This window comes from Calidris pugnax, unplaced genomic scaffold (genome assembly GCF_001431845.1).
Source record: "Calidris pugnax isolate Ruff unplaced genomic scaffold, ASM143184v1 scaffold154, whole genome shotgun sequence".
Classification (NCBI taxonomy): domain Eukaryota; kingdom Metazoa; phylum Chordata; class Aves; order Charadriiformes; family Scolopacidae; genus Calidris; species Calidris pugnax.
Genome location: NW_015090890.1, coordinates 623,396 through 649,302, shown reverse-complemented (window position 1 = coordinate 649,302; position 25,907 = coordinate 623,396). Strand labels below are relative to the sequence as shown.

The window sequence follows — 25,907 nt, the reverse complement described above, 5'->3', positions numbered from 1 at the left end:
ACACCCTCCCTGGGCAGCCTGTTCCAGGGCTCTGCCACCCTCACTGCGAAGAAGTTTTTCCTCATATTTGAGTGGAACCTCTTCTGTTCCAACTTGTGCCCGTTGCCCCTCGTCCTCTCACTGGGAACCACTGAAAAGAGTCTGGCTCCCTCCTCCTTCAACCCTCCCTTGAGATACTTGTAGGCATTGATAAGGTCTCCCCTCAGCCTTCTCTTCTCCAGGCTAAAGAGTCCCAGCTCTCTCAGTCTTTCCTCATAAGGGAGATGCTCCAATCCTTGAATCATCCTTGTTGCCCTTTGCTGGACTCTTTCCAGCAGTTCCCTGTCCCTCTTGAACTGGGGAGCCCAGAACTGGGCACAGGATTCTAGTTGTGGCCTCACCAGTGCAGAGTAGAGGGGGAAATGGAAACTTGAATTTTGCTGCAGACCCGGCGTAAGGCCTGTCCTCAGCAAGTTCTCCTAAAGGTTTCAGAGCAGTCAGCCCAAACGTCAGCTGCTGTTGTGTTTACTGACTGCTTCCTATCGTGTGCTCGGTTCTGTCACCCAACCACACACGCCAACAAGCATCAAAGTGACAAGACAAGGGTTAACAGAATGCTGAAGATTCCTTCAGTACTAGGAAAAGCAAAAGCTGGGGAAAACTTAGCTCTTTACCTCCCCCCTCCTCCCCCCTTGACCTCCCAAACCAGAAGATTTTCTCACGTCTGATTAAACAAAAAATTTAACAGGGATGTAATTCTATCAGCGCGATACTGGAGTCATTTTTACTTACTGGGTTGTCTTCCTCACAGTCTTTCCACTCCTGGTAAAGATCCCTCATATCTACCAATCGGTTTTCCAGCTTTTCCAGTGACCAAATCTGTTTGCCTTTCCCTTTCCTTCTCACCTGAATAGCAGGCTCGCTGAGAATTGCACCTCGCTGGGAAAAAATTAGGAGAGAGATCAACAAGGAACACGTCACAAAAATCAAAAAGTAGTTTAAAACCAATACAAAACCGAGAATATCTTCGAGAAAAGTCTGGATTTTGTTCTTTTTTTTTTATTCTAGCTTGAGCAGCCAAATTCAAGCGTGACAGACTCTGAGTTGGGCTGTCACAGTATATTCATGTTCAGTTTAACTGTGAAGTTTAATCACAGCTACAGGCACTACTTTCTGTGGATTTTCACCTTACATAAGTGTTAGAAATAGGAACATTTAAGCACTTCACAAACTTCCTCAAGTTACAGCAGGCCTGGACCTCCAGCTAAGGTTACTACTGTCAGCTTTCAACTAGTGCAGATACTTAGACCCTCTGCACCCTCCAGTTTCTAGATGCAAGAAAAACAAGCAAATGACGTCATATTTAATAGAATATATAATATATATATACTATGATAGACTAGCAAACTATCTAGAACATGAAAGTCAAAATACAGCAAATATGAACATTGAGGGGCAAAGTTACTGAACAACAATGTAGTTCTGATAGGACTCCCTTACCTTACTGTTAGCATTAAGGCTTGAAGCTGGGATCTGGAGGGTAACTTTGTACTCTGTCCTCTTGTCCAATTCCTCTCCAATAAAATTGGCTTCTCTCACATACAAATTGGCTTTAACAATCTGCTCTCGCAGCTTCCTCAGGCTGTGGGTCAACATTTCTTCTCTAAAAGAAAGGGATTTGGAGGGGGAGACAGGGAAAAATACTGAAACGGTGCAAAAGAAATGATCCCTTGACAGGAAGGAGTCTTAACATTCAGCTTTCTAACACAAAAATTGGGCGAATTAAATTGCATTTCTTCTGGAGGAAAAGAGTTTATCCATATGAATTTAGCGGTATGAACACCATCATCCTGCTGGGTTTGGAGACTTCTCCACGTATCTGCTGAACAGTCAGCTCCTGTGGGGCTTATTCCAGAGTTTCCCCACCACGGATATGGATGTTCCACCTCACAGAGAAAGATTTATTCTGACACCATGACCCACTCTCTCACTGGCCCTTCCTGGCACGAGTGAGAGAGCATCAACTGTGCAGCACAGCAATCTGGTACCACAAAATATTCCAGAGACACAGCTAACATCTCGCTAGACTGGCTCAAATATTTTCTATTTCGAAAGTCCCTTATCTAGACATATAAATGAGATTTTTATTTGCTCATTACAGCGTCTTTACTGTACTCATTGCTTTAGGGTACGTTTCATCTTCCTCCTGCAGCTGCTCTTTTTATCAGTAATACTGGAAACAATCAGTTAGAGGCTGGAGTAAATAACCTCAGTGCAATTGCCTCAAAGAGGGCTAGAGGAAAGCAGCCCCTCTGTGGTTATTAAACAGCTCTTGCGATGCTCTGGAACAAAATTCTTTGTATCATCCTCTTACTCCCTTTTCTTTCTGCACTCTTCTGGTTGCCAAGACCTGCCCAGGTCAGATAGATGGATGTGAATCAAAAGGAAAAGCAACCTTCCAGCAGCTGGGTCATGATCCATGGGAGAACACACTTGTATAGGAGTCCCTTTCAATCACCTCATCTTTACTCAAATTTGTTGCTGATCAGGATAGAGTTTCTCCTTAACAACAAAGCAGGCACTCTTTCCTTCTCATCTTTTCTAGCATTATCGATTTTCTCCTTAACAACAAAGCAGGCACTCTTTTCCTTCTTATCTTTTCTAGCATTATCGATCTAATTACAGAATTACAGAATCTTCTAGGTTGGAAGGGACCTTCAAGATCATCTTGTCCAACCGTCAACCCAACTGACAAAAATAGACACCCACACAACAAACAAGAAGCATCACCATCACTAAACCATACCTCCCAGCACTACATCAACCCGTCTTTTGAACACCTCCAGGGATGGTGCCTCAACCACCTCCCTGGGCAGCCCATTCCAATGGCTGAGAACCCTTTCAGTGAAAAAATTTTTCCTAATATCCAGCCTGAACCTCCCCTGGTGTAACTTGAGGCCATTTCCTCTCGTCCTGTCGCCTGTGACTTGAGAGAAGAGACCGACCCCCACCTCTTTACACCCTCCTTTCGGGGAGTTGTAGAGAGCAATAAGGTCTCCCCTCAGCCTCCTCTTCTCCAGGCTGAACACCCCCAGCTCCCTCAGCCTCTCCTCATAAGACTTGTGCTCCAGACCCCTCACCATCTTTGTTGCCCTTCTCTGGACCTGCTCCAGCACATTGTCCTAATGTTTTTGCTGTGTCCTTCCCAGCTCCCCACAGGAATCCTCTCAGAAATTTGGCGACGCAATTAAAATCTTGCAAAGCCCACCAGCACTGAAGAACTTTAAATGAAGGCTCCTGATGGTTCAGATTGGATTACCCACCTCTCCTCTGCCCACTGCCGTAAGCGCTGCTGGGCGCTGGGGGAGTGGAAGGAGAACCTGTCCATGCTGCGGAAATGCTGCTTCTCCGGCGACAACCGCCTTCGCAGCTGCTCCAGCTCGTGTTCGTACATCAGCCTCTGCCGCTCCAGCGCCGACCTCTTCTCCTCCTCGTGCTGCTGCTCCAGGCTTTGCAGGATGGACTGCATGGGATCTAAGCAGATGTCGAAAACAAAGAAAACTCGTACTTCTGGGGGCCAAATACCTGGTACCCGTAAAACTAAATGGAATTAAACATAACGAATGCTGCTGCTCCAGGCTCTGCAGGATGGACTGCATGGGATCTAAGCAGATGTTGAAAACAAAGAAAACTCGTACTTCTTGGGGGCCTGGTACCCGTAAAATTAAATGGAATTAAACAAAACGAACGCGGGGCAGAGAGAGTGGACTTGGAAAGACAAGATCTTTCCCACTTTCTGCTACAGATACACGGTATGACCTTGGGCAAGCCACAAGTTGCTATGATTTCGTGCCTCCCTTCCCCATTCTGTATCTGCAGTTGCCCAGGGAAGCTGTGGCTGCCCCATCCCTGGAGGGGTTCAAGGCCAAGCTGGATGGGGCTTGGAGCAACCTGGTCTGATGGGAGGTGTCCCTGCCCATGGCAGGGGGGTGGAACTCGATGATCTTTGAGGTCCCTTCCAACCCAAACCATTCTATGATTCTACCCACTGAAATCCCTGGTGAAGAACGTCCTCGAGAATAAACATAGTTAGCATCTGAAAGGAGGGAGAGATTATACTTTTGCTGTAATGCATATTAAAAAAACGCTGCTGAACTGTGGACTAAAATAAACATCTACTGAACAGGTTGGATGGATGATTTAAGATAATTGAGAAAAGGGAAAGAACAACCTGAAAAAAGACCTTCCTCCTGTTTCCAAAATAATGCCATTCTGGGATAGCTACATAAACCCACAAAAACTAAGGAACATGGTTTTGGAGACAGAAATCACTAAGGTTAATGCCTGAGTGAGACACAACAAAAGAAAAATAAACAACAAAGTGAAACCACTTTTGATTTGAGGCTGCAGTTCCACCAGTATTCCAGTTTTGGCCTTTTCCTCAACAAGAACTGCCAAACAAAACATTCTGCGGTAGCTTTTTTTCCCCTTCAAGTGCAAAAATGGCTACCATGAATCATTCACAAGAAAAATTCCCCAGTAGGAAGTTATAAGGGAAAAACTCTGTGGTTAAGAGTCCCTGAAGATGTAACCTCATATTCTGTAGTTATTTCCAGTAATTTCTGTTGCTTCTTACCATTACTACCAAGTGCCTTCATCGTGACTTCCATCTGGGCATATTCATAACTGAAGTTAATCTCACTTGACACTTCACTGGAATTGTCCCCATCTATGTCCAGCTGCTCAACACTATTGCTGCACTTCATGGAGTTGTCCCGCTCTTCATCCTCATGATCAGCCTTCTTTTTCTTCTTTGGCAAATTCAGCCTTTAAGCAAGAGGAAAATTGTTAAATTATTAAAGGCTCGACTTTGATACAAAGAGTTACTTTCAAAGATTATTAAAATTAAGCAGATTATCTGAATTGGTAGATTTTTCCCTTTCAAAATTTGTTGATCTCCCGCGAGTGTAGTTTTCCTCAGCATAAACAGGGGAGTTCAAGGCAAACTAACTAATCCATTCTAAACTCTAGGGTACCTGATGTTACTAATCATATAGTTTAGATAAACATGATTTTTTTCAGTCGTCCCATATCCAAATAATTTAGAGGCAATAATGAAATTATATCCCACTTTTTATGTGGATTCTTATTATTTAAAACCATTGATCTGTAAGGTATAATGAAATTATATCCCACTTTTTATGTGGATTCTTCTTTCAAGCATAAAAGAAAACAATTAAGTTTTAGATTATTATTTAAATCCATTGATCTGTAAGGTCTTTCAGACCAGACACAGAAGGTTTCAAGAATACAGCCTTTCAAATAAAATTTTGCCAGTGATCCTGTCTGGGATACAGGAAGGGCTCAGGTATGGCTGGAGCTGGAATTCCAGGGCACAGAGAACACAGTGCCTTTGTAAGACCCAGATCACTGCATAAACTGGGTCAAAAATCTAACACCCTAACTGCAAAATCCAAAAGACAACCTATCCAAGTCAAAGCTTGGCTGTAGCATTTACACTGTGCAAGTGAAAAGTCTTAATATTAATGTGGTATCGAACCACATTAAAATTACCAGCTCAAAAATTGACAACAGCAAGGTTTCAGTTCTTTGAAAATACAAGAAGTTAAATCAACCTGTTGCTCTGAACCTAAATCATGCACATTTGCTATGATACATAGCATCAAGAACAGCCAAACATCAGCATAGCCTCTATAACCCCAACGAAAAAGAAATCACCTCCTCCTGCAGTCTGAACGCTCCACTGTCATCTTTCCTTACACCTTAACATAAAGCAAAATTGGTGCCAACTTACAATTTCTTCAATAATTTCTGTACCTGAAGAAGTGGTTGTTTCCCCACAGTATTCTGTCTCCATGATGTAGCTGGATGGGACACACGACAGCAGAACCATTTACGAATGTCCTGTGAAAAGGCAAAAAATTAAAACAGATGTGTCTATACAAGGCTTAATTTTTTTTTTCCAGTACTAGTTTCTTTATTGTTAAAGGAGGAAAATGGGTTTAGGATTGCAAAGAGGACAAATATCCCCGGGAACTCAATTCACCTAGATGTGTCTATACAAGGCTTAATTTTTTTTCCCAGTACTACTTTCTTTATTGTAACTAGTTAAAGGAGGAGAACGGGTTTAGGGATTGCAAAGTAGACAAATATCCCCAGAAACTTAATTCACCCGCCCTGTGCTGTTTCATGAACTCCTCAAAATCAGCTTCTTTTGATTGCTTAAGCTTATTGAGTTCAGTGCTTTTGGACAGATAATATGACATCTATGTCTGGGGAGCATAATTAGAGCTTAAAAATGAGGGGCCTGAAAAAAGATGATGTCACTGGAAATAAACACTTTTCATGTTACTTTGAAATAGACACAAAATAGAAACATTTGAATAAGACATGAGAGAACTTTGGTATATTAATAGCTTAAAGGCAACAAACTAATCAGAATAATCAGAAACTACTTTTATTTCAGAGTCAGATTCAGTCTGAAAATAGGATCACAGGATAACTGAAATTTGAAGGGAACCTGAGGATGTCATCCAGCCCTATCTCCTGCTCAGGATGAACTACGAATCAGGGTAAGTGTGAATTTTGTGTATCTAACAATAAATTATTGGAGATGCTGACGATGCGTGTCATTTTGTGATCTATTTGAATATACCATCTGCTTTTCAAGTACTGCTACTTAATCAAATAAGGCAACAAATGCTTCAGCAGCTCTTTGCATATCAACAGATTTCCTAGCAAATGAATTCAAATGCTGATAGAGTTGCATCTACACAGCTGCAAATCAGTGAGTATCTACTTGCTGAAAGCATATGCCATTTACTCATCCTCTCTTTGAAAACTTTGACTACAGACACCATCCCTGAGAGAAACCTCTTTAGAACAAAAGACTTGAGCTGACAGAGGAGTATATGACAATTAAAACAAAATGTAAAAGCAAGATACAAGAAGTAGAATTTTCTTGCTTCAGACTACATGGAGTTCATTTTTCAATTATCTTTTTGCACCATTAACCATAAAATACTAGATACAACTACAATTATACAACTGGAGCTGTATTTTATTCCTTTACCTAGTATTTTTTTGAGGTGTTAACATAACCTGTCCTTCTGGGGTGATGTCTATAATGCAGTGCTCAGGAAGAATTCCCATTCCACACAGCTGGATATCTTGAGAGTTGTCCGAGCCTATTAATGTGTGCTCCTGGGAAAAAATAATTAAGATGTTAGCAATGGGCTACAGAAGTTCACTAGCTCTAACTCATCCATTCTCCTTATTGATATACCCTGTCACCTAGTTCCAAAATTTGAAAGCTCTTGAAGAGCCTCCCATAGAGGGGAAAAAGGAGAATGAAACATTGCAAGCAAATCCTCGCTTTGCCTTACAGTAACAAGTAGGAAACATTCAAGAAAGTTTAAAGGCACCAGTTAAATCTGGAGATGAAGAGGTTTCTATAATTTAATTGTGGAAGCCAGTGCCTCGGGATGTTGTAGAAGCCAAAACAATAAAGGAATTCAAAGAGGAATTAAGACAGGCTGACAGTGGTTAGACCCCATGGCTATTACACAGGTTCCATCTAGATCATCCCAAGGCTTAGGAAATTCCTGAAGTACTCAAGGCATGAGGGATTTGGCAGAGGAAGAATCACTCCACACACATCCTGGTTCATCCATTTCTTTTTTTAGGCATCTCTGAGAAATTTTTGAGGAACAGACACAATAGTTTAGATAAGCCAGATCAAGTTGTTCTTTGGTGCTTACAAGAACTAGTACACGAGCAGCTCAACATTAAGGAGAATGTGGGCAAGATATTTACTCTGGAAAGCCAGATGGTTTAACCTCAGAATTTTAGGCAAATTAGTAGGGATTTTTACACCAAAGTTCTCAACCGACAAAAAGAATTTGTGTTATAAAAAAATAACAAAAAATTAAAGACTAAGTGAAATTCCCCAAACCTACCCCATGCAAAGGGGTTTTCTCTGGCAATGGAAAGTAGCTCGGTACCACCTGAGATTTTTCTGCTGGTACTGACGGGCCAAGGGCTGTTTTTGAGCAGGGTTTGGCTTTGATGTACCCTTGTTTTGTGTCCCCAGCGAAGGCCACAGAAGCTGATTTAGCAGCTGGAGTCACGCTCCGGGCACCTTCGTGCAAGGAGCCTGGAAAGGATTCAATTATTCTCCCAAAACCTCAGCTTTTCTGTCCTTTTTAATGCTTTTTAATAGATACAACGCTAAGAAAGTTCTTTCCCTTGCTTCCATTGAGATATCACACAGCAACTATGACTGGTATCAGAGAAGATCACGTTTTCCCTAAGACCAACTAAACCAAAACCATCTTTCAGCCTGATTGCTGATTCTCCTACAGACCACTTCAAAGAGAAAAGAATGATTTAGTGTGAAGCTCAAATTGCCAATGTTCTTACGCTGCTAAATTTTTAGAACTGGTATTCTAAATCGTGACTTAAAAATGGTAGTATCATCTCATTTCTCCTCCTGACTCCAGGTCACGTCTACAGTTTGTTAAACGGGAATAAACTGCTCAAATGTTTCAGTGCAGAGTCCAAAAGTCACATTATGCATTTTATGTTTAACATCAGGAAAGGGGATGGCACATCAGGAAAGGGGATGGCACATCAGCAAAAGTGCTAAGACAGAAAAGAACTTTTTTTTCACTCCTGGTGAGTTGCACAAAGAGGAATAAAAATGCATTTTATAAACTCAAGTCTGTACTACACATGTAGAAGCAAGCTGATTAGTGATACACCCAAATAAAACACTTTTCTGCGTAAAACCTTGTAAAAGCTGGCATAAAAAACCCCCAGAAGACAGATTATAAAAGAGAGCATCTCTAAATTTCTTTAAAAAACCAACATATAAAACCCCCGAGCCTTTCTCTGATACACAGAATTAAATTTGCAATAAAAAGATTGTCCTCATATTATTTTCAATGAGGCAGTGAGTATCAGAGAAGGCTTTAGATATGCAATTTTTATAATATTCTCTTAGTAAACCTTGCCAATGGCAAGTCTACTTCTATTAAAATTTTTTTATATATAGATATATCTCAATATTTATTTTTACCTTTAAATAGTATACCAGAAGTTCATTGAGAGCTGGATCTGCATTCAAATTAACCAGGAAGCACTTATTATCCCCAACTTTTATTCCAGAAGACTGAAGAGATATGCCAAGACTTTCCAACTGTTTCTGACGCTCCTGCAAGAGAGTAGCCATCAAAAAAAATTAAGCTGATTGATGTACGGCCTTTCGGAAATGCATTCCCATCTGCCAAAGCCACAAGCCAAAACGATGGGCAGCTACTTCTGAAGACAGGCAACTCTTTCTTCTGCAGTGGGAAATGCATTCCCATCTGCCAAAGCCACAAACCAAAACGATGGGCAGCGACTTCTGAGACAGGCAACTCTTTCTTCTGCAGTAGATTAGACACAAAAAACCTGAGTTATATCAAGCTTTGATCAGAGTGTTTGTAATTGCTCTTGTCCTTCCACCTCTGGTCTCAGAGGGCTACGTGCTGTGGTCTCGCAGGGTTGCATTTTCCTAGTGAAAAAGGAAAAAAGCAGCTGAGAGCAGGACACTGCAGTACTGTAGGAGCTTCTCCATGACCTCACTGGAACAGCAAAAGGCTCCCACAAAGACCTCTCTAGAGCCCTTTATTTTCTCTGTGGAGCTAAAAAGCAACAAGTTAAGTTAAATCCCTGCCAAGTCAAGCTCCATGTCTATCTTTTATTCCAGAGCAATCAAAATGACAAAAACCTGGCAACCTGCTATTTAAGTAATGCAAATAACACTTCCTGCTGAACAAGAATAGTAGCATTTTGGATGGGGTTTTGTTCTCGTCAATAGACTTCATAGAATTCAACAACAAAGCATTACTGTGCAAAAATGTACATCTTTCAAAGGGAAGTGTTTGGGTGAAGACTAGAGCAGTGAAAGAGGAACATTAAACATTGCTGACTTAAGAACAGAAAGGGATTCTTCCACAAAAAGAAAAAAAAAAATTGAGATAGAAACGTTGAGAATTGTTCCCAGGATCATACAGAAACTGAAACCAGACTCACTATCCACAACTAGCAAAGAAAATTTAAAAAATAAACATGGGAGGCCTCTCGCAGAATTAGAGGAGAATGTGGGCAAGATATTTACTCTGGAAAGCCAGATGGTTTAACCTCAGAATTTTAGGCAAATTAGTAGGGATTTTTACACCAAAGTTCTCAACCGACAAAAAGAATTTGTGTTATAAAAAAATAACAAAAAATTAAAGACTAAGTGAAATTCCCCAAACCTACCCCATGCAAAGGGGTTTTCTCTGGCAATGGAAAGTAGCTCGGTACCACCTGAGATTTTTCTGCTGGTACTGACGGGCCAAGGGCTGTTTTTGAGCAGGGTTTGGCTTTGATGTACCCTTGTTTTGTGTCCCCAGCGAAGGCCACAGAAGCTGATTTAGCAGCTGGAGTCACGCTCCGGGCACCTTCGTGCAAGGAGCCTGGAAAGGATTCAATTATTCTCCCAAAACCTCAGCTTTTCTGTCCTTTTTAATGCTTTTTAATAGATACAACGCTAAGAAAGTTCTTTCCCTTGCTTCCATTGAGATATCACACAGCAACTATGACTGGTATCAGAGAAGATCACGTTTTCCCTAAGACCAACTAAACCAAAACCATCTTTCAGCCTGATTGCTGATTCTCCTACAGACCACTTCAAAGAGAAAAGAATGATTTAGTGTGAAGCTCAAATTGCCAATGTTCTTACGCTGCTAAATTTTTAGAACTGCTATTCTAAATCGTGACTTAAAAATGGTAGTATCATCTCATTTCTCCTCCTGACTCCAGGTCACGTCTACAGTTTGTTAAACCGGAATAAACTGCTCAAATGTTTCAGTGCAGAGTCCAAAAGTCACATTATGCATTTTATGTTTAACATCAGGAAAGGGGATGGCACATCAGGAAAGGGGATGGCACATCAGCAAAAGTGCTAAGACAGAAAAGAACTTTTTTTTCACTCCTGGTGAGTTGCACAAAGAGGAATAAAAATGCATTTTATAAACTCAAGTCTGTACTACACATGTAGAAGCAAGCTGATTAGTGATACACCCAAATAAAACACTTTTCTGGGTAAAACCTTGTAAAAGCTGGCATAAAAAAACCCCAGAAGACAGATTATAAAAGAGAGCATCTCTAAATTTCTTTAAAAAACCAACATATAAAACCCCCGAGCCTTTCTCTGATACACAGAATTAAATTTGCAATAAAAAGATTGTCCTCATATTATTTTCAATGAGGCAGTGAGTATCAGAGAAGGCTTTAGATATGCAATTTTTATAATATTCTCTTAGTAAACCTTGCCAATGGCAAGTCTACTTCTATTAAAATTTTTTTATATATAGATATATCTCAATATTTATTTTTACCTTTAAATAGTATACCAGAAGTTCATTGAGAGCTGGATCTGCATTCAAATTAACCAGGAAGCACTTATTATCCCCAACTTTTATTCCAGAAGACTGAAGAGATATGCCAAGACTTTCCAACTGTTTCTGACGCTCCTGCAAGAGAGTAGCCATCAAAAAAAATTAAGCTGATTGATGTACGGCCTTTCGGAAATGCATTCCCATCTGCCAAAGCCACAAGCCAAAACGATGGGCAGCTACTTCTGAAGACAGGCAACTCTTTCTTCTGCAGTGGATTAGACACAAAAAACCTGAGTTATATCAAGCTTTGATCAGAGTGTTTGTAATTTCTCTTGTCCTTCCACCTCTGGTCTCAGAGGGCTACGTGCTGTGGTCTCGCAGGGTTGCATTTTCCTAGTGAAAAAGGAAAAAAGCAGCTGAGAGCAGGACACTGCAGTACTGTAGGAGCTTCTCCATGACCTCACTGGAACAGCAAAAGGCTCCCACAAAGACCTCTCTAGAGCCCTTTATTTTCTCTGTGGAGCTAAAAAGCAACAAGTTAAGTTAAATCCCTGCCAAGTCAAGCTCCATGTCTATCTTTTATTCCAGAGCAATCAAAATGACAAAAACCTGGCAACCTGCTATTTAAGTAATGCAAATAACACTTCCTGCTGAACAAGAATAGTAGCATTTTGGATGGGGTTTTGTTCTCGTCAATAGACTTCATAGAATTCAACAACAAAGCATTACTGTGCAAAAATGTACATCTTTCAAAGGGAAGTGTTTGGGTGAAGACTAGAGCAGTGAAAGAGGAACATTAAACATTGCTGACTTAAGAACAGAAAGGGACTCTTCCACAAAAAGAAAAAAAAAATTGAGATAGAAACGTTGAGAATTGTTCCCAGGATCATACAGAAACTGAAACCAGACTCACTATCCACAACTAGCAAAGAAAATTTAAAAAATAAACATGGGAGGCCTCTCGCAGAATTAGCAGGGGGAAGCAGAAACAGGGGAGGGGAAAACAAGTAAGTGAAAAAAAATACAAGCAGAAACAGGGGAGGGGAAAACAAGTAAGTAAAAAAAATACGAGACTCGCAGAGGCCTTTCCCATGATGCTGAGACTTAAAGAAAAATCATAAAAAATTAGCAGATATTATATAGGAATAATGCTGGTATGTTTATTAAGGTTCTAACCTTTACCTACCACTCTGTTTTGTATTTAAACATTTACTATATCATATTATTCAGTATAATTCTTTGTTCAGCACTGGAGTTGTACCAGATCTAGTGAAGATTAAAATAGCAAAAAAGAACAAACAGAACTCCTCTTGATTTTCTCTACCCTGTCTCCCCACACACTTACAAAACCAACATAATGTCCTTGTAAGGAAGAGTCGTGTGTGTGTGTACGAGAGAGAGAGAGAAAAACAAAGAACAGAGGAAAAACTGCAGTGTGATGTCAAAGATCTCTCTTCCGATCACCAGTGCCAGGCTCTGAACTTCACATAATTCCTTATTATCCACAGAAAGAGATAAAGAACGTGTTGCACGAAGGAGGCCTTGGCCAGTTTCTGTTAATTTTTGCTCAACACCTAATTTTAATTAACTTAAATATTCAACATACTTTTAATGTATCTCAATTACTCACTGAAAATGTGAAAAATTGCCTATTTACATACTTAGTCTTTAAGGTTTTGAGCCCTTATTGCTGCACCAGCTCAACAAACTGCCTCTTCGGTGGCCCTCATGCTTTGTGAGGAACCATCCTTCCCTCAACATTGTGTGGAGTCCTCCTCTGAGGAGGAAGAAGCAGCAGAGAGAAGGTGTGATGAACTAACCACAACCCCCACTCCCCATCCCCCTGCATCACTTGGGAGGAAGGAGGAGAGAAATCAGGAGTGAAGTTGAGCCTGGGAAGAAGGGAGGGGCAGGGGAAAGGTGTTTTAAGATTTTGTTTTTATTTCTCATTATCCTACTCTGATTTGATTGGTAATAAATTAAACTAATTTCCCCAAGTTGGGTCTGTTTTTCCCGTGATGGTAATTGGTGAGTGATCTTCCTATCCTCGTCTCAACCCACAAGCTTTTAATTATATTTTTCTCCCCCTACCCAGTTGAGGAAGGGAGTGACAGACCAACTTTGGTGGGCACTGGGTGTCCAGTCAGGCTCAACCCACCACCCCTACTGAAGATGTCAGAAGGTTCCTTCCACTGCCTTCCAAGCGGTCCCGAAACAGCCTTATACTGCACAAGCACTAATCTTTATCCCTCCTCTGAGAAAAGAAAATATCACTTTTTCCACAGCTGCAAGCTTAATGAAACTCCCAGCTCCGAAACATCATAAAAGGCTGAGAATTTAGAGACCAAGAGGAAGAGAACTAAAGTGAGCAGCTACGTGCAAACATCAAGGCAGATTTAGGCTGTAGCGTTGAGCCCATCACTCTGGTTTTTCAACCTCCTTGCACATGCAGGGTTTTTAAGCCTAGAAACTACTGTGTAGTATGTAAGAAGAATTTTATTTTTATTATCATCACCATCACTATTATTGTTTTTCACCCTTAGACACAGGGAGGAAAAAGCATGGTACGAATCTGCATTAACAGCCAGGAAGCCCTTGTAGTCACGAGCAGCACTTCTTACAATGGACCTTTAAAACTAAAGTCAACAGAGTCTGTTCTGATTGTGTCATCTACAAAAGGGCTTTGTATCGGAGGCTCCTTTTTCCTCCTTATTTATTACATGCTATTCATCACCTTTCCACAGTCCTCCCCCTCAAAAGCTCCCTACTGCAAATATATACATCAGCATTTGTGTCGTAAGAATTGGAGGTGTCATGCAATAATCGTGGTGACCTGAAAATTTTTTCAACGTAACCATCACATTCAATTACAGTCTGACGCCCTAAATATCAGTGTAGGAGGTATTAAAACACACAAGGACCCTGAAGTGTTCTGGTTTTTTCATGTTCTGAATGCCCTTTGCCTTGTGTATGGAGGCACTCTCTACGTAACCTTGCATTTAACGCTCTCAATGCTCCATCTCTCATCACAAACAACCATTTTACTGTCTGAAGAATATCAAATCCCTGTAATCCTCTCATCCGTGGATTATTATTTTTTTAAATAACTTCTCCATTTGCATACAGTGACAATTTATTATTGTTGCTGGAATAGTAATCTGGGAGGCACCCAGCTATCACAGGAATTAAGTGAAGCTTTTCAAAAGGGCAGTAAGCTTGACCTACTTACCCATAAATGTGGGGAGAGATTCAGGCAATCTCCATGAACTGACAGACAAAGCAAACAAACCTATTTTTCATAAAAAATAGGGACAAAAAAAGAAAAAAAAAAAGAAAGCAAACCTGTGCTATCTCCTCCGTTTTTCTTAATTTTTCTTCCCAGGTCACGGTCATTTCCTGAATCAACTTTTCCGACTCCTCCAATCGTTCTTTTAATTCTGGTGATTTCATAGCCTGCAGAAATAAAAGCAAATAAAACAAGAAAGCTTATTGTGCTTTGTTTTTTTCCACAACGCTGTCACACAACAGATAGGGAAAAAAAGAAGCATAACTTTACTTATTTTCCAAGGCATAATTACCAGTAAGTAAAAGGTTTTTTAAAACACATATCACACATAAATGCAGAATCCATCAAAAAGTTTAATTAGTTTCAAGTACAGATGCTAAAGGGGAATTTAGATAGTTCAATGCAGACAATCACATGATACTGGCAGATTTGCACAAAGATATTCAAAAGCAAACTAAGCTCATTTCTAACCCAATATGAATATCCCAAATGATTTATGTCTAAGTCAATCTTGTTTCTTAGACACCGCTAACCTCGCTGGCCACCATCGTCTTGGCTGTCGGTCCCTCAAAATGACACAACATCTCAGTCACTTCAACTACAAGTCCACTAAAAATATTTTTATTGTTCATTTTGATATGGCCTGATGGGTGTGAGTTTGCCCAGAAAAGCTGTGGCTGCCCCATTCCTGGAGGGGTTCAAGGGCAGGTTGGAGGGGGCTTGGAGCAACCTGGTCTGGTGGGAGGTGTCCTTGCCCAGGGCAGGGGGTTGGAACTCGACAATTCTTAAGGTCCAACCCAAACTATTCTATGATTCTATGAGTTATTTTCTTTCTATAGCAAATACCAAGGCATCCGAGGTGTTCTGGTTATCCACCTCTACAGCTGCATTTTACAGAGGAAATATCAAAGAAGCCTTACGATGTGCTTCTGGACGCTGGAATTCCATCTTCTCGCTAAGCCATCACAGCTCTAACTTTGTTTTGTGAAACAGTCAAAGGCTCATGTTCCGTCCAAGGACTAACTTGAGAAACACTCCAAAAACTCATCAAGCTTTTGGATGAGGTCATCAAAGGTCATCAACATTTTTATACTACATATATTTACTTCTTCCAGTCTTCGTACTGGTATATTCCTCCTGTACTACCTTGAACAGGAAGCCTGTGGACTTCTTCATGTCATTATTTCATTACTGCTAACAAGACGAAAATGTTTTTGGCTGGCAGGTATTTATGCAATGCCAATTTAACAATGCAAGCATCGCTCCCCATCAGATATTTCCTTACCACAAAACCCCAAAATCCTCACAGGAATCCAAATCAAAGAGAGTGGCCTCATTACACTGCAGTTCGTTCAAGAAAGGGAGCAAGTGCCAGGAGTGGAAAATCCTGTTTTATGACAGGAGTTTCCTCTGCCTCGAGACACAACAGCCTCAGAACTGTCAGCTGATGTGTCCCCTGTAGTCTTTTTCTGATTGAATATCTCAAATCTAAATACAGGGTAAAAGGGAGGGCTTTGGGTAACCTGGTCTAGTGGAAGGTGTCCCTGCCAATGGTAGGTTGTTGGAACTAGATGATCTTTAAGGTCCCTTCCAACTCAAACCATTCTATGATTCTGTGAATCCCACCCAGGAAGGCAAGTGAAGCCAAGGCAATCTCCAGAACAAAGACTTATTATGGCTGAAAAAACATGATGAGCGCAAAGGCGCTGGACACTGTGGAGCAGGACAAGAAGATGAAGGCTAGTCACTTTCAAGGTCTAAGTCTTGTCAATTTATTTGGATTGGGGCAAAATTACTCAACATTTTCATATGCTTCAACTATAAAATGAGCTAAATAATTCTCCTTATCCCTACCTCGCTAATATAAACAGCAGATATAAGGGCCCAGGTTCACAGCAGAGCAGCAGTTGTGCTCCTCAGCTCAAAGCTGTAAGTCCAAATTCCCATCTTAGGAAGGACAAATGAGTTGTCTTGGAACAGACAAATTAAAACATGTGATATTAATTTTGACAAGGAAAGATAAAAATCCATGGATTAAAAAAGAAAAGGAGAAAAGAGGATAATGCCTTACTCTCCTGGCGGGGGAAAAAAAAAGTAAACTGTCAAGTTCTGTTCTGCCTTGATTGTTTAAGGAGAAAAAAGGATACTGACACCAAAAGGCAAAAAAAAACAACCCAAAGAACACGACCATAACTTGGTAACCTCTATATTTGGAAATGAGCTTTGAAAATGTAACCTGACTGTCAAAACGAGTCAATGTTTTTGGTGACTTTAAAACAATTATTTATGCACATTTCTGTAAGAACAATTAGAAAGGAACAACTAAGAACAAGGAATAAACTGAAAGGAGTACAAGACAGTGTGGGGTTTGACCTTTACTGTGCAGCTTCTTAATAGCAAACGACACCGTTTTTTTCCATGCTCTGTCAGTGCCACAGAGATGACAACTAGGGTGGGATTTTAGTACTTGGGAAAGGAAGTATTTATTACTTCATATTTAGGAAACACTACTTCATTACTTTGGAAAGCTGCCATTATTTTGGCATTAATGCTCACAATAGAAGCAAATAGGGCGTGTTTGCATCTCTCAGAGTACTGTAAAGTCTGTGGTTTGTATTTTAGAGGAATTTTTAGGTATTTAACTTGACATACCTTAAATAAATTGATATATACTTATAGGATGCTGAGCATACTAGGCAGCTTAAATGAGAACAGTCCAGAATTCACTGGTCATTTCTAATTTCACAGCCAGCATTCCCTGAATACCTCATGAGGCAAATATTGTAATCATCTTTTTTTTGAATTGTGAAACAGACGGATTATATCACTGTTATTTTGTCCCATTTGAGATCAGAACTCAGAATGACACTATGTCTAGGCCTTCATCTAACATTTAGACCATGCTCCTTGCACAATTCCGTTGAGGTAGCTATGCAGATACTCTACATGTTAACTGTTGAGAACACTTACAGCTTGTAAGCAAAGCATTATTTAATTGAATTCACATCTTACAGGATGTAGCCACACTGAATTCTTAAAATACACTGGCAAAGCTCTGCCTATAAACTGCACAATCTTCAGACTCCACCCCTATTCCTGCTCCATGTCCTCTTGCTTGTGATCTGTATCTCACAATGTTTTTGTGAGATACAATCTCACAAATCTCACGATGAGATTGCTCAACGAGGTGTTCGAACAGCATCTGGCATCTCATGTTATCACCTGTGTTTCAAGACTGATACACAGAAAAATGTAAAGAAGTGATATAAAGGGAGATTTCACCTAGATACCCACGTAGTAATTCTTTGTGGCATTCATTTCTGAGAGCCAGAAAGAGAATCTCACAAATCTCACGATGAGATTGCTCAACGAGGTGTTCGAACAGCATCTGGCATCTCATGTTATCACCTGTGTTTCAAGACTGATACACAGAAAAATGTAAAGAAGTGATATAAAGGGAGATTTCACCTAGATACCCACGTAGTAATTCTTTGTGGCATTCATTTCTGAGAGCCAGAAAGAAAGAAAGTCCTGACAACGGGGTTTACAGGACCTATTGGCTTAATCCAGACTTTAAATTTCTACCTCTGCTTTTGTGAGCTGTTCCCGCAGCTTCTCCACTTCCTCCCGGAGCTCCCGAATGATGCGAGCGTTGGGGTCTTCGTTGACCACCGCGTGGTTAACGATGTTCTTGGCCCGGTCTGCGTACCTCAGCGTTGAAAGGGTCTCATCATAGTTATCTGCTGCTGGGCTCACCGTTGCTACCATGGCGGTCTTGCTGTTACCACCAAGGCTATCCTGGAAAGTGGTAGAGATTACAAAATTAGAACAGAAGGTATCTTCCCTCTTACCCAGTCAATGAACTTAGGCAGCAAATAATAACCAAGGGCTGGGAGTAGATGGGGGCAAACTAGTAACAGAAACATTTTTGTCAGAGCTTCTCCATTCAAAATTAGTATTTTCGGCTGTGTAAATCTAGGAAAGTTGATATTTTCAATATATTTTTTAGGAAATGCCATTCTTGGCTTTCAGAATAATTTTTCGTTTAAACAGGAATTAAAAGAGTCCATTTGGGGGTTTTATGGTGCCTAGTAAGGGCTTAAAAGGTTTAATTCTATGTTTACTACTTAGATTTATAAACCATAAATGTAAGCACTTCAGCATTAGACTTCCCAGGTACTATCAAAGGAGCCCAGGAAAGATCATGATGAATTCAGAATACCTTGTTTTAAAGACTGCAAGTGAGATGTCTCCAATAAGTACTTAAATTACTTAAAGATCATACATAAACAATATGGTTGATTTCATCCCTATAAACATTTCAGAATGAGGCTCGTCCCTTCCCCCTCCTGACACAGCTCACAAATCTACATCGAGTTATGTAAGAAATTACCCTTTTGGAATTTGGTTGACAGAGAAGAAGGGTGTGAAACCACATTCCTGCAAGGCAGCGTGTCGGGGGAGTGGGGGAAGGAAGGAAGGAAGAAGGGGCAGTGTTCAATCTTTTTATTGATTGCAAAATTGTGGCTTACATTTTTGGCCAGTCTAAAAGATAAAACATTCTGGTTTCAATTTTGCAGCAAATCTTTCTGGTTTGTTTGGGGTGGTGAGGGTTTTCTGGGTTTTGTTTTGGTTTTTTTTTATTATTTTTTATTTTTTTACCCAATATCCCTTTCTGAGATGAACCATGCTATTAACTTTCATCTTCAATAACCCATGAAATCTAGGTCAGGCATTGCCATTAGAACAATCTGACTACATTAGCTGCTTGTCTAACCATTTCAATTACACAGCGCACACGTAGCTTTCCCTAGCAATCATTAAAACGCCCCTGTAAGTATTTCCTTAAGACTCTCTTTTTTTTGCCCCGTGATGCCTAAGATAATTTGACAGCAGCCTGGCTGCTCCAGCGGGCAGACACGCACTGACCACACAGACCGATGCTGCTGCTCTGGTAGCTCTCTGCTGCCTCTGGTCACGCAAAAGGGCTGATGGCTCTTTGGGCTGAGATTATAATTTCATTTGTATAAAGCACAGAATGGTTCGGGTTGGAAGGGACCTTAAGGATCATGCAGTTCCAACCCCCCTGCCCTGGGCAGGGACACCTCCCACCACACCAGGTTGCTCCAAGCCCCCTCCAACCTGCCCTTGAACCCCTCCAGGGATGGGGCAGCCACAGTTGCTCTGGGCAACCTGGGCCAGGCTCTCACCACCCTCCCACCAAACAAATTCTTCCCCACAGCTCAGCTCCATCTCCCCTCTTTCACTGTCCAACCCTTCCCCCTCCTCCTAGGGCTCCCCTCCCTCATCCAGTGTCCCTCCCCAGCTTTCCTGGAGCCCCCCTTCTTGAGGGACTGGAAGGGGCTCCAAGGTCTCCCCGGAGCCTTCTCTTCTCCAGGCTGAACCCCCCAACTCTCTCAGCCCCCCCCCCCAGCAGAGGGGCTCCAGCCCTCCCAGCATCTCCGGGGCCTCCTCTGGCCCCATCCAACAGCTCCATGTCCTTCTGAAGACTCCAAAGCTGGAGGCAGCACTCCAGGTGGGGGCTCATAGTGCTCAGCACAGTGAGGTACACCAGCACGGTTAGCATTGCAGGTTAGAGTATTTATAGAGAATTCAACTGAAAATAACAGCCTTCTGACTGCCACCAGCGTGAGGTTTTTCCTCATCTGAGGAGCAGCCAATGTTTACTCCAACAAATACATGGCTTGGGAGGATCCACTCTGTAACATACAGATGTTTTTCCAAAGCATTTATTGAAAACTTTAAAAAGACTAACAGGAGCACGTGGCTCCTTCAATGGGATTTCTGGCTCTACAGAAGCCAGGACTTTTCTTCAATCCGTCAACAGTTTTCAAAAATTAGGAATGACACTCTAACTACAATCCCTGTTGTGCATAAAAAGATGAATTTCTCAGGGTGCTGGCCAGGTACTCCAATTCCAAATCCAACCTCAGCAGTTTGCACTTTGGGAACCTCCTTCGCCGCACTAATTAGTTCCAAAATAGGATTAATTCATTATTTGAATTGCAACTCTGCTGTACAGGCAGCTGAGAAGGCTGCTAGAGTGATACACTGTAATTCACAATACACCCATTGTAATTGGGTGAAGTTTCTCTTGGGTTGTAGCTATTATTCAGGCCCGATGCCAGACTGTCCGATAAAGTTTTATGTCTAAAACCGTTGGGCTGATTTCACTGGTTTCTTTAATGTTAAGCAAGAAAACCAGATAAATAGTAAGCCAGTCTCTCGTTAGTGAAGACAGCGTCTGCAAATTACCCTGGAAAGGCTGGGCTTGCATGTGATAGACACACACAGAGTGGAAATAAATAAGTTTAGTTATTTCTAATACTAAACTAGCACAGTCTTCTCTAGTACCAAGATTACTGTGATTACTTACAATGTAGATTCGTAATTCTGGTTTTTTAAGTAGCCATTAGTAAAACATACAGGGCTTCTGATTAAAATGGGAAAATGAGATCTTTAAAATCAATAGAATCAGATAAAACCAAGAGGCAAAAGCGTTGGTAAGGAATTTTCCTTCCCACACAACATGTCATCACTCCTCAAGCCTCCTCTTGCAAAAATATTTTTCACCTGGCACTTTTTGTCTAAAGAGCCTCAACAAAATCAAACACAAACTGGTAGATCTTGAAGTCTCCTGAACTCTCCTGGTTTCTCAGGTTTGTGGAGAGACTCTATACGACAGACAGTCCTAGTGTCAGAACACATGTACTCCACCTTGGCATCATAATTTTCTAGTTGAAAGCTAGAGAGTAAGATAACCCACCAGCTCATGGCTTCTACAAGCAGGCCCCTATAAATGAATAAACCCCTTCCTTTGATCTTTAATTATAAAAAAAAAAAAAGGTTTAAATTTTCCCTTTTCAAAATAAAGCTTCTCTTCAATGAGAGCTTGTTTGTAAAAACTCCGAAAAGCCCCAAATCTTTTGTTGGCGCTTAACAGGGCTGGACGTCAGAGGCACAAAGAAGGTTTTCCTGAAAGAAGGCAGAACAAAAGTGGGACTTCTCTTTGGGAGGGGAGGCATGTGCTGTGTAACGGCCGTCGTCGTCGCGGCCACAATGCGTCAGACAGGTGCTGAACAGGAATCGCTGCCCGCCTGAAGAATTTGTTTAGAAATAGAACTGCAGAACAAATTCTAACACCAGGGCTAGAAATCTGTTAGGATTAGAAATCCCACTCCGCTCATGGGGATTCTTGCAGCCCCATCAGGAACCTGGGCACACGTGTCACGGGAGCAAAGTGAACCTTTTGGGTCCAGTCCCATCTTTAGAGAGCCAAAAAAGCACTCGTTTAATTAAAAACTCAGTGTAAATACACCGAGGCACGTATATATTTAAACACTAAGAAAGTCTTAGGGCAAGGAACGCTGTGAGATGAGGATTTGTTTTACTGCAGAAAAGCACAGACACTATTTCTGCTACACCATTCTGATTTCTCTCTAGCCCTCCCAACCGTACTATTTGATGTCCAGCATCTGTGATGTTTACACTGGGGAGAAGACATAAATGGTTTCACAGTAGCCATGCTGAAAGGCTCATCGAAAGACAGCATTGAGAAAAATAAAAGAAAAGGCTTGTGGTGTCAAGAGGTTACAAGAGCAGAGATTTTATTTTACTGAAGTATTGAAGTCAACTTTGGTTTCAGATCTCCTTCAGGAAAACACCCTTTTTAATTTCCACACCTCTGTATAACCTGCAAGTAACTTGTTCTTTGTCTTCCCACGTGTGCAGTTAAATCACAGGGATGCCAAATTCAAACAACATTTAAAAACATTGCTAAGAATGGGTGGGGAAGTAAAGCAGAGTATCCGAGACAACAAAATCCAGCCAGAGCACCTACAGAAGTAAGAGGACAAAGAAAGGCTGGTGGTGCTAAAAATCTGTTTTTCCCTCGATTATATCTTTCTACTAACAAGTATTTCAGTTTCTCCTTGATAATAATCAAACAAAGTGCAAGGAAAAAAGGAAACCTGGTTAGTATTTCTATGAGATGTGGTTACCAAGCATTCTGGCAATCAAATGATGAAAAAGAAAGATTTTAACAAAATGACGGGTTACAAAAATGAAACCTGAGTCAGGTACCAATGTATGACACCTTAGTCAATAATCTTTCAAAATTCAAGTCAAGCAAGACTGCTCAAGCTGTAGCAGGCAAGTTAAGAAAGACAAGGCACCTTTAACCAGCAGGCAAGATGTGGCTACATTTGTGTTTGCCACTTATTCAGAGAACGGGAAAAGTCCAGATGATGACTGTACCTAAACCCAAACTTTATGGCCACTGTAGGTAGGAAGTGGGAAGAACAAGACGACCAGAAGCTTGCCTTTTAATTAAACTCATATTTAACATTTTGTTTTTTTTCATTTAGACCTTATAGACCTTCATCCGTGTGCCATCACAGCACGCTCTAAGAAAGACAAGGCACCTTTAACCAGCAGGCAAGATGTGGCTACATTTGTGTTTGCCACTTTTTCAGAGAACGGGAAAAGTCCAGATGATGACTGTACCTAAACCCAAACTTTACGGCCACTGTAGGTAGGAAGTGGGAAGAACAACAAGACCAGAAGCTTGCCTTTTAATAAAACTCGTATTTAACATTTTGGTTTTTTCATTTAGACCTTACAGACCTTCATCCAAGTGCCATCACGGCACACTCTTTTTTTCCCCCCTGAAGAACACCAAATGGAGCCCTGTGCAGTACAGACAATGATTTTACTGCTTATTTCACTTGAATAGGGAGTACAGAGTCTTCTGACCTGTCCCTCCCACTGTAAGTGGGAAGAACAAGACGACCAGAAGCTTGCCTTTTAATTAAACTCATATTTAACATTTTGTTTTTTTTCATTTAGACCTTATAGACCTTCATCCGTGTGCCATCACAGCACGCTCTTTTTTCCCCCCTGAAGAACACCAAATGGAGCCCTGTGCAGTACAGACAATGATTTTACTGCTTATTTCACATGAATAGGAAGTACAGAGTCTTCTGACCTGTCCGTCCCACTGTAACTGGGACAATGCTCTGCAATTATACTCTGATGACAAAAGCAGAATATATTAACAAGTATATTAGACAATAAGTAAAAGCTAATAGTCCTGATCAAAATCTTCACAGCTAACCAGGCCAGGATGTAAAATTCAGTTGCATGCGGCTATAGCCCAGATTTCATTAGCCCCAACGTTGTGTGTGATGCTGTATGTAAACTCACCCATAAAAGACTGTTTTTTAAGATGCTGTATGTAAACTCACCCATAAAAGACAGTGTTTTTTTTAAAAATTCCTTATTTTTTAGGCCACTACTGGTCAGCAGAAGACGGATCATATTTAGAGATACTAATGGCTTAACATCCAGCTAATTTTCCAAAGACCATTATGGTTAACATCAAAACCAGAAAACAAGTCAAAAGAACAGCATTTTATTCCATTGAAAGGGACTCTTCTCCCCTTTTCCTCCCTTTTATTTCTCTTTAAAAAACAACGAGATCAGAGTACTTACTTTAAGTAACCAAGTCAGCACAGAATCACGATAAGGAACAAATTTGTTCTTGTTCTTGCCAGCAGCCTGATCTGCCAGTGCAGAAATAACCAGCCCAAGAGTTGTAAGAGATCTGCACAGAGAATACAAGAAGTGTAAATATTCATAAGTCAAACGCATATTTAGACAGTCACTTTTTCTCCAAAAATGAGCTCCGAGAAGAAAGTTCCCAGTACAGTTTTGATCATTCTTTTCTCACAAAAGCTCTACTCCTCATTTTCAGGACGTGTTTTCAGCCTTAATAATCATGTCTTCACAATGCAATCATGTGGCAATTTGCAGGAACACAAGTACAGAACAAAAAACCCCAATAATTTTAAATAGGCAGAGATCTCATTCAAACACCTAAGAGTATTGTACGTCTGAAGGAAAAGTAGAGAAAAGGGAAGAAGAAAACCAGCTATAAGAGCTTATACTGATTTTATCCTATTTTATGAGTGTACTGCATTTAGCTGTCATGATTTTACTGATGAAAAGAAGGAAAAGAAATAGTCACTGAGTCTTACTTGTTAATGTTGCTCCCTTCTTTCAGCCTGTCTCCTGCAGCACCAGTCTTAGTTGCCCTTTCACTACCTGCTAAGTCCACCAGACTCAGTTTGCCCACCTTCTCACCCGAGGTCTGCAGAAGGAACCAGAGAACATCTACTGTTAGTTCACTCTAATTAAGTGACAGAGTTTGACACATTTTCAAACAAGAATCAAGCTTCATTTCTCGGTGTAGCCCCTCTAACAGCTTTGAAAATCATTGTACTTGAACAATATTCTGTGATAACTCGCTAGTTGCTGCTCAAGAAACAACAGGAGGATTTAAAGTGACATAAGATACTCTCAGAAATCTCCAGAGGAGAAAAACACGGGGCACGTTAGTCAAATGTTAAAGCAAGAACATATGCAGACTTAGCACAGGCCAAGGAGTCACAAAGACAGACAGAAGCTCTGCCTTTGTTTTATCACCTTGAAAACAGTCTCCAAAAAGTCTCAGGCTTTATACCAGGTTTCCATTCCGTTTTTTAGAAAGTGAGAATAAACATGGCAAGAAGCACTTGTGAATACGATTACAATCGCAAGGTCTCCTATATCCTAATTCTTCCTGGAATCCAAGCTGTGTGAGTATTTCAATCCTGTAACACAGACTTTGTTATAAACCCTTTCGTCATATTTGACCTGAAATGACATTCTGAAACACTCCATGAATTTCCTATATCAATTTGAAGCTGAAGAGCTAACGCTGTCTTTGAGAACGGTTTGCTTACATCATGCTTTTCTGCAGCATCTATGACTTTAGAATCTCAGTATCACAGTTGCAAAGTGCTACGTTCCCCTAAATGAATGGGTTAATTAGATATGCTTTCATATCAAATCAATATGCTTTCAAAAATGTTACTCTAAGCCTCTCAAAGCATAGTGTGATCATCAAGCCATACAGAAATGTGTCATCACCAGGACTGAAAGGACCAGCAGATGGGAAAACAGAGAAATCTGTGCCAGAAACTCACACAGTGGTCACTGGAAGATGCAGGAAAGACACTCAAAACTACCTCCTTGCATCCAGGCTCACCATGACCACACAAAAAATGTGTATGGTAAGTATGTGCCACAGCAAAAACTGAACGACAAACTGCGGCAAATCAAGGCGTTTAGCA

At 40.9% G+C, this 25,907-nt stretch overlaps 1 protein-coding gene across 1 annotated transcript in view; it reads right to left on the bottom strand.

Moving 5' to 3' along the window:
- The window catches only part of KIF13B (kinesin family member 13B), a 159,595-nt gene that overhangs the window by 48,833 nt on the left and 84,855 nt on the right, over positions 1-25,907 (bottom strand). Inside the window, 11 exon segments of the mRNA XM_014947668.1 lie at positions 772-918; positions 1,480-1,642; positions 3,303-3,513; positions 4,616-4,806; positions 5,818-5,904; positions 7,073-7,203; positions 11,427-11,561; positions 14,769-14,879; positions 18,298-18,510; positions 24,226-24,337; positions 24,771-24,883. Of these exon segments, the coding sequence (XP_014803154.1) occupies positions 772-918; positions 1,480-1,642; positions 3,303-3,513; positions 4,616-4,806; positions 5,818-5,904; positions 7,073-7,203; positions 11,427-11,561; positions 14,769-14,879; positions 18,298-18,510; positions 24,226-24,337; positions 24,771-24,883 (1,614 nt within the window).